This window comes from Ictalurus punctatus, chromosome 1 (genome assembly GCF_001660625.3).
Source record: "Ictalurus punctatus breed USDA103 chromosome 1, Coco_2.0, whole genome shotgun sequence".
In the NCBI taxonomy this organism is placed as follows: domain Eukaryota; kingdom Metazoa; phylum Chordata; class Actinopteri; order Siluriformes; family Ictaluridae; genus Ictalurus; species Ictalurus punctatus.
Window position 1 is genome coordinate 12,309,689 of NC_030416.2, and position 9,379 is coordinate 12,319,067.

General features: G+C 38.3%; 1 protein-coding gene across 1 annotated transcript in view; it reads left to right on the plus strand.

The window, feature by feature from the left end:
• The first annotated feature begins 3,000 nt into the window (after nucleotides 1-3,000).
• Nucleotides 3,001-9,379, plus strand: part of pitpnc1b (phosphatidylinositol transfer protein cytoplasmic 1b) — a 13,549-nt gene continuing 7,170 nt past the window's right edge. Inside the window, exons 1-5 of the mRNA XM_017474517.3 lie at nucleotides 3,001-3,559; nucleotides 5,124-5,272; nucleotides 6,758-6,846; nucleotides 8,079-8,086; nucleotides 8,236-8,307. Of these exons, the coding sequence (XP_017330006.1) occupies nucleotides 3,512-3,559; nucleotides 5,124-5,272; nucleotides 6,758-6,846; nucleotides 8,079-8,086; nucleotides 8,236-8,307 (366 nt within the window). The 5' untranslated portion in view covers nucleotides 3,001-3,511. The remainder of the gene's footprint in view (nucleotides 3,560-5,123; nucleotides 5,273-6,757; nucleotides 6,847-8,078; nucleotides 8,087-8,235; nucleotides 8,308-9,379) is intronic.

Here is a 9,379-nt window from a genome sequence, read left to right on the forward strand (position 1 = left end):
ACCAAAAATCAAAGTAACATCTGAAGTTTAACTAAGAGTTTTCATACTGTAAAACATCAAAAAAAAAGCTAATGTTTTACATGTCTATGTTTCCACAGATTGGATTTTGAACTGTGAAATGCTGATATTTCCATTGCAGATTGATATCACTCTGTTTCACTCATATAAAAGTAAAAGAACTATTAAAACTAGTAAAAGAACTATAACTATAATTATACTAAAAAGCTATTGTTAATGTGAAGCATGTACTCAAGTACCGTAAGAAGACTACTTGTAGTTACTTTCCACATCTGATTGGAGTTGCCATGTATTTTTCTTTGTTTGTTTGTTTCTTTCTTTCTTTCTTTGTTGTTTTTAAAATAGTCCATAGATTGTTTTGCCTTTTTTGAAGGTTAAAACTATGGTGCAGCACTATTAAACACTCTGGATTACTGATGAAAAAGTGCATTTTTACATAACCATCTCAGCAGATCTGTATGCACCAACTGTTTTGTCCATGTGACATTAAAAAACAACTCTGATACATCCCCAGCAACTTGGTATAAATCTCAAACATAGATGGAATTAAATTAGCGATAATAATATCCCAAATTGTAAGGTGTTGTAGTTTTACAAGGGGGTTACTAGCATCAACCCAGAGGACTGAACATTTCTAAAAGCCCCATTTGAGTGTCAGTGCACCCAAAGCAGGGGTTCACTGTGGAATAGCAGGATCTTCTGCATTATGCAGCAGACACTTTCTTCCCTTTTTTTGCACCTGATATAATCGTTAATCTCTCTAGAGCCCTGGACTTCAGCACCTAGTAACATTTTGCTGCTGCTGGGCAAGTTCATTCACACACGTGCTGGTAAGGAGTAGACCTCAGTCAACTCTATTCATTTGGTAAGTGCAGCAGAGAAACTTAGCTTTAGAGACCAGAATTAATTTTTACTTTTTTTTTTTAAGTCTTTTTGAGTCAGTTAGTAATAAAAATCTGGGCTGACGAAGAGAGATTAAATACCAGAGAGAGCAAGAGAGAGAGAGAGAGAGAGAGAGAGAGAGAGAGATGAAAAAGCTGTTCCTCAGGTGAAATAGTAAGGACCTGTTCACACCGTTTTTCGCCGCGTTTTTTGTGTTCACACCCACTCGTTAAACCATGTATGTATCAATGCAGCCCGGAGACCTCCAAGTGGGAGGTACTTATGCCATACGTAGGTGGGATTTCAGAAATGGGTGGAATTTAGGCAAAAATCCAGAAGTGATGGCAAGTATGCGGAAATCCCCAATCTCGCCTAGTGCAAAGGTGCGCAATGATAAATGATGACAAAACACTGATTTAAAACTACATATCAACACTTTTTCTTGTAGTTTTAATTTAATTTCTTACAGCTTTGTCGTTGATGGCAAGTATGCGAAAATCCCCAATCGCGCCGAGGTGTGCGATGATAAATGATGACCGGAAGTAGCAACACTAGTGAAAAACACAGATTTAAAAGTTAATATTAACACTTTTTCTTGTAGTTTTAATTTCTTACAGCTTTATCGTTATTGTATGCATGTCCAATGCCATTCTATTTGAAGATTGACGTTTATATAATAATTGTCTTATAGATGGAAACAAACTTAAAGCGAGACATAACTGCACTCAGTCAGGTGAATGTGTAACACGTTCACGAATGTGTGTGTACACGAATGTGTAACAATTATTAAATTGTTATAAGCAACAATTTTTTATTGCTCAGTGATTTTGTTTTTAGGTGAACCATTCCTTCACAGCAGAATCTACTACAAAATATGTAAGTTACTCATAAATAAAAACAAAATTTTACATATATTTACAGTCCATAGTGATAAAAGGTGCCATGCGTTTTCTCTGCATATACAATGACATTATTCATTAGCACAGCTGGACTGCATGCATGAGAAACTGCACAATCCTGGGTAAAATGCTTCAGAGTAAATGCCCTGTTACTCGCCTCATCTTCCCTTACCAGTGTAACTTAGTGCATACACAGCAAGCACATTATAAAATGGATTTTATTTAACAAATAAAATACACTTCATTTTGTTGATTCTACATAATCTGGGAATTCAGTATGTCAATATTTAACATTTAAAAACCTGCAAGTTTAACCTTTTAACTCCATGAAGCCACCATATTGCCTCTGAAAAAAAAACCCGACAGCTTAATTTACGTGATAGACACTACAGTAACCAATCAAAGTCCTCTAGAGTTTTGTACAGCCCACTTGGAGCTAAAGTCGCACCCATTTGGAGCTGACTCTGACCTCTGTTTACACCTATGGGCACATTCACACAGCCTTAAACTGTCCGTTTTTTGCAGCGTTTTTTTTTTGTGTGTGTGTTCACACCCAGGTGTTAAACACTGGCGACGCGCTGAATGAAAGTGCAGATTCACTCCCTGACAGTAGATGGCACTTTGCAAAAAGCCATCAAGAGGTTAACAATACTTATATGCATATATATGCCAGGTGCAAAATAAATACAATGGACTATCAATCAACAGATTATCATTTGCAGGGAAGAGAAAAAAAAAACAATGCTATTTAGTATAGAAAATTACGCTGAAAGTATTAAATGTATCATTTAGAATATATGCTTGCATTTCAGTGTCATCAATAAAATAGCCACAACATAATAAATACACTTTCAAAGGACACCTTGTTTATGTGTGTAGGCAGAAGGATTTGTTAGCAGTGAGCATTTTATTTTGGATATGTCACTTATGCACTCTCACTAAAATGGTGGGTGCTTGCATCTTCTTCGGTAAGACAGCTGTGTACTTGAGCACCATCAAGTTGTACTTTTATGCAACTTCAATGGCTGCAGGCACGTGAACAAAAGCACAAATCTCTTTGATCGGCCAACAAAAAACGACCCCTCAACGTTTAAAAAATTGACACTTTGACACAACGCGTTTTTTGTCTGGGTGTGAACACTCTCATTGGCAGCCATTGGGGTGTTGAACGGACTGGTGTGAACAGGGCTTAAGGTAAAAGAGGAGGTTTAGGAAAGTGGGAAGCATGTTAAGGTAGAGGAAGGGGAGGCTCAGAAGTAGAATAAATAAAGGGAAAGGAATTCTGAGTGGAGCCAATGGGTGGAGCTACGAACAGAGCAAGGTTGTAAATCAGATCACAATCCTGCAGGTAGATGTGGCAGAAGATTGAAACTAAAAGAGAGGATGTAAAAAAGGAGAGCAGGGAAGATAAGGATAAGGTGAAAGGGGTTATGTTACAGTCATATGACGTTAAAGCAGTGTCTGCTGAAAGAGAAGCACAGAAGAAGGAAGTACAAAACAGTGAGGGAGTGGGAGGATTAATGTGAAAACCTGGATAAAGTGACAAAGTGAAACAGAGGAAGAGAGAGCTGAGTTGAACAGAAAGCTATAGTACATAGTGAGGTTGTTTGAGATGAAACTGCAAACAAAAGTTTGCCGGTAGAACAAACTACGGAGACACAGCACAGTACAAGACCGGGATAGACAGCAGCAAAAGCTGACATAACGCCATCATGTTGATGAAAGAGTACCGAATATGCATGCCTCTTACTGTGGAGGAGGTAAGTGTGTGTGTGTGTGTGTGTGTGTTTTGAGTATGTCTGTAAATGCATGAGTGCCGTCATTAAAAGTCTCTGTTTGTTTACATGGTAAACTCACAGAAATGTACAAGTTCATGAGGTTTTTATGATCTTTGCTAACTAAGGGTGAAGTTAGTGCCATTAACTTGACCTGAGTGAATAGGTTTAGCCTTTGACCATATACATGCAATATAATGTAAAACTTTAAACCAGGAATGTAGAACAACAGCCCAGCTTACTTTGTTCTCTCTCTCTCTCTCTCTCTCTCTCTCTCTCTCTCTCTCTCTCTCTCTCTCTCTCTCTCTCTCTCTCTGTGTGTGTGTGTTTGGCTGGGTTTTTGGTTTGGTTAGGTGTTTCCCCTTTCATTAAACAAGTTAGACAGGTTAAAATGTTTAACACTGGAGGCAATGTGCAGAAATCCCACTATACACAAAGTATATTATGTGATACCATCAGGCTTTTTATAGGAACATCTACCTGGATGAACAAGTCTGCCAGCTTTGCATTCACACATAAACGCATCTGTGGCATCCAGAGCAGATCTCAGATTTGTTGTTGTACTGTAGTCATCACTGAGGCTGACTGATTACAAAAGATGATAAATGAGTGTTTTTAAGAGCAGTATTCAGAACAAATAGTCAAGTGATAAGTCAGAGGTTTCTTTTGGATGTATGTGGATGAAGATTGAAATAAAAATGAAAGTATTAAAAAGGTGAAACTTAGTTCAACTATATCAATAATCCTGCTGAAAAAAAACAAAACAAAACAAAAAAACCAATAAAACCCCTCATAGTGTTTTTAATGCTTATAATGGGAATTGTATTGGTTTTAATGGAAACTCTAATGGTCCCTGTGGGTCTCTACTGCTAATTTGTTACTTTTTATTATTATACTTTTTATTATGTTATGTCTAGTGGAAACCATTAAGCACAGGTAATGGTAATGGTTTTAATGGTTAGCTGATGGTTTGTAATGGTATGTGTAGTGGAACCCATTAGAATTTCTGTGATGGTTTCTATTGTTTATTTTTCAGCAGGATAAGCACCAAATATACACAAGCACACAAACGGAAGGAAAAGAAAGCGTCACCACACCGGGCAGACTGGTTTTAATGATGTATGCGTAGGAGTGCAATTATTGGAAGTTAAGCCCATAATGCAGAAATGGCAGTATATTATGTCTATCCACATCACCAAGCATAAAAATAGCTCACTTTTTTTTTAAAGAAAAAAAAACATGGCAACATGAAAAAGATCAAATTATTTGTTTGACATCAGAGGTTTTTTTGTATTTTTGTATTAAATCTTTCTGTCTCTTAATTGAAATCAATTTGATTCAAGTTTCTTTATTAGCATAACAAATAACAACACGTACACATTTGTATTGCCAAGACTTATGTTATGTAATGTGTGAGGATTGTGTGAGAAAGAAAATATTAATGATAACTAGCAGGAAGAAGAAGAAGAAGAAGAAGAAGAAGAAGAAGAAGAGACAGAAAAAGGAAAGTTACACAAAAATGAAACTATATTCTCTCTCTGTAACTCAGTACAGAATTGGTCAGCTGTACATGATCACTAAGCACAGCCATGAGCAGAGTGGGGGAGGGGATGGTGTGGAGGTCATCCGGAACGAGCCTGAGACACACCCTAAATACGGATCTGGTCAAGTCACTGAGAAACGTATTTACCTCAGCAGGTAAGACAGCACACTTTACTCAGTCACACTATCACTATTATCTCTATTTGCCTGATCAGTTTTAGTTCCTCGAGTAAAAAAGATCAAACAAGATTCTTAGGCTTTGGGTAAGGAGGTGTCAGTCTAACAGCAGAATTTCCTGGCTAAAGCTCCTTCTTTCCTTTCTATCCCTCCCTTCCTCGCCTCAATCAGGTTTGTCAGGTAGCATAAAGACCAAACATGGCATCTTTTCTTAACATGTTCACAACCCTAATTATTCAGCTTTAAAACATTTAATTGGTCTGCGATCTGCAGCTGTCTTAAAGCCGAACCTTTGCTCATACTCTCGTTTCCTCTCATGCTTAAAGACGGAGGAAGCTGCAGCAGTAGTGTTTGTACTTTTCTCTTTTTTTCCCCAAAATATCATTCATCAGTGATGCTTGAGTACAAGTTGAATGAAATTCAATTTAAATACAACTGTAAACTGTGTTCAGCTCCATGTAATGAACATCACTCCAAGTTCCGGCAGTTTTTAAAGTTGTACATATGATGGGTTTTTTTTTTTTCAGGCTTCAAATCTAATTAAATCAGTGTTGCATTCTCGTAGGCATTAGCATTTAGATTATGCATGCTGAATCAGGAGTAAGTGAAGAATGAGTGAATAATTGCAGAGCCACATATTTGTGTGGCAAAGTACTTTGGCTCGAATAGTGGGAGGACTTTTCTATTCTGCTCTTATCTGGACTGCCGGATGTAGCAGTAATTCTACACTGAGTGTAACTTACTACTGTTTCACATCAACCACACACACACACACACACACAAGTAAATAAATAAATAAACAAACATACATACATGCAGTACACACAATCCTGAGAGCATAAACCATGGATTACTTTGCTAGCAGAAGTACAATACATTTTAGTAGAAAACCATCAGTGTGCTAGAAAAAGCAGAAGAATTATGTTCTTAATGGGTGAATAAATGTTCTTATGTTTGTTTTAATGCATAAATAAATAATTATGATATGGAACAGTTGTAGAAAATGCCGTGATGATGTGTCCCTTAAGAATCAGAGAGAGAAAGGAAGAGAGGGTGGCAGAGAGAGAAAAACACCTTGGACATGACAGTCCACATGAACTTCTTCCTTATATCTCTTCTTTACCTCACCCACCCATCCACCCATCATCTATCATTATGTTCCCGTGGTTACAAATCTGTACTGCTGTCATTTATTAGACTACAGAGGTCTCTCTCTCTCTCTCTCTCTCTACCTCTCTCTACCACTCTCTGTCTCTGTTTCTTTCTCTGGGTGGGTTTCTGTCTTATTTGTGAAAGGTTAATTTTATAGCCTACAAAGTTTAATGTGTCAGAGGTCTGACAGCAGTTAAAAGCTTTAATTTACTCCACACCACACCACTATGACAACTTGAACAACACGATAATACTGATAAAAGTGTCTGATAATAATGATATTCAAGTAACCTTTTTACCAATTAATCTTAGTAAATTGCCCTCCTGGATGAAGAAGTTTGTCCCTCTGATCTTCTACATCACAGAAAAGGCCTGGAATTTCTACCCATACACTATCACAGGTTGGTAACAATAATCCAGTACATACAGTATATGTACATATAAATAGCCCTTTATATACATATATATGGGCTAACAGGACTAAACCGTCCTTCTCTTTTAAGAAAAGAAAACATTTTTTTAAAGTCTCAATGTTTGCCATCCACATTATTGTGTTTGCTTTCAACAAATGGCTTAAGGTGGATTAGATTTTATTACATTTGTGGGACCAAAAACAACGGCACCACCAACAGCTGTGAATAAAAATATCCACAATATTATGAAGTTGATTTCTTCCTTGCTCAGACTGTAGAGTCATGCAGCCAATCAGTAGGCATGTTTATATGCACCCATTTTCAGCAATCTGAATGAATTCAATCCAAAAGTACTGTTTATATGTAACCTAAACATTGCAATCCGATTTAAATATTTGTTTACATGTGCATTACATATTTTCCGGACAAAATTTCTATGCAAGGGTAAGATGTGAGTAAACATAAATATTTTTTCCAGTTTACGGGATTATTCCAGAACTACACCACCCCTTTCAATGCAATCAAAACTTCATTCGGATCGACCGTATCCAGGTCAATTGAGGTGTTTACGTGAAGGCTTTTCAATCCGATTGAGCTATCAATCCGATTACTAACAGATTATTTGGTTGCATGTAAATGCACCAAGTGAGAATCATGTCAAGTGATTAGACAGATTTAAACTTTGTGTGCACTGGGACTGATGAAATTAACACAAAATCAAGGAAACACCGCAATATACGGTGGAGCTTGCAATTTTTCAAAATTACCGCAGATTTGGGCCAAGACGTGTCATGTGACGTCATCACAACGTGCATGCATTGTTGAATGTAAGAGCTAATTAATGGCAAACACAGTTTTTTTGTTTGCCATGCTTGCTATTCGGAAGAGACAGCATGATTTAAAATACTTGCCAAAAGCAATTATGAATGGTGTTGCCTGTTTGTCTTTCAGTGTGTGTACAATATGTGTAATAGTTTTATTTCTTTAATGAGACCCAGTGCTATAAGGCTAATGATTTCATAATAGTATTTTTATATGTATTTTTATCTGTATGTCATTTTTATTATACTGTATATATAAGCTGCAAGAAATGCATGAGTTAGTGTGCATAGTGTGCCATTATCCTGCACCAAAGAAATCCTTGACCATAATGCTCTGTCATGTTTTTCTCCCCTCATTCTTTCCTATTCCACCCACATCTGTTGCCATTTTTGCTACAGAGTACACAGTAAGTAGCCCCATACACTGACTTTAACACTGATGCAGTCCTGATGCGCTCACTGACCATCTGAATATACACTGTAACCAGCACCCCCTGTCTCTCCCTTATACTCTGCCTATATATCTCTGTCCTTCTCTCTTTATCTCTCTGCCCAGTGCTCCTTTCTTCCCAAGCTGAGCATCAAAATCGAGACGCACTTCGAGAACAACAATGGGAGCAATGAGAATGTGAGTACAGTGGTGACAATACACACTTTGTGTGTGTGTGTGTGTGTGTGTGTGTGTGTGTGTATATGTGTGTGCCACCAATCTGTTTAAAGCACAGCTACCTGTTCATCCACATGCTGTGCCCTTGCCATCCTTATAAGAGCCTTTCTGCTTCTGACGTTCATCATGAAGAAGCTAGAAGAAGCAGGACTGGAAAGTATCAGAAAGTATCAATATCGAGGTGTTTCAGTTAGAGAAACACTTTAAATGGGCATGGTTGTTGGCAGTGCGTGGTAGGTGAGTAAAGCAGGTTTGGATAGTGTCGATGTCTGTTGGGATGCAGTCAGTGACTGACAGAAAGTTGGCCCAGCCTCAAAGTGCCCGCTCTTATTAAGCCATGCAAATTAGGGCTGTACAAGTCCCAGCCTGCCATGCCATGGCTCCAGATCTTCCCACAAATAGACACACCCAGACATTCCTTCAGCACACTCGCGGAAAAATGTTCCAGAACAGAAACACACATGTTCACAAATGCTTGCGACAGGATAATGGGAAACAGCACACATGAAAAGTGTCAACAGCTGACAAGAGCAAGAGCAAACACTGAAGCAACACTCCAGAGTGAAAAAGACACAGACAGCAAGACAATCAGAGGGAGAAAAAGAGAGAGACAGTGAGTGAGTGAGAAAGAGAGAGTGAGTGAGAGTCTTAGCAGAAGGCAGAATAAAAAATAAATAAAAAGAAGAGGAGGCAGGTCAAAGACTCAAACACAGGGACTGATACTGTAGTAGTCACTGATGACAGAATCCCACGCTGCTTGTTTTTATCCTGTCCAGCTCTCTTCTCTTTCATCCTGGCTGCTGTAAAAGGCACCTGCTGCGCCGCAGAGGCCGCTCTGCCTCTGCTCCCTCTGTGGCTCGCTCTCAATTGCGAGGTGAGCAGACTTGGGCAAAGATCCCTTCGCCTGCAGTAGTTTGCATAAATCACTGGCTTTGACTGCAGCAGGCTGCCTTTCGTCATCGTATGTTTTCACAAAGTGTCATGCTAAGGGTGTGTTAGAGAATGTTGCTACAGTTGATATTTTGGCTTAGGT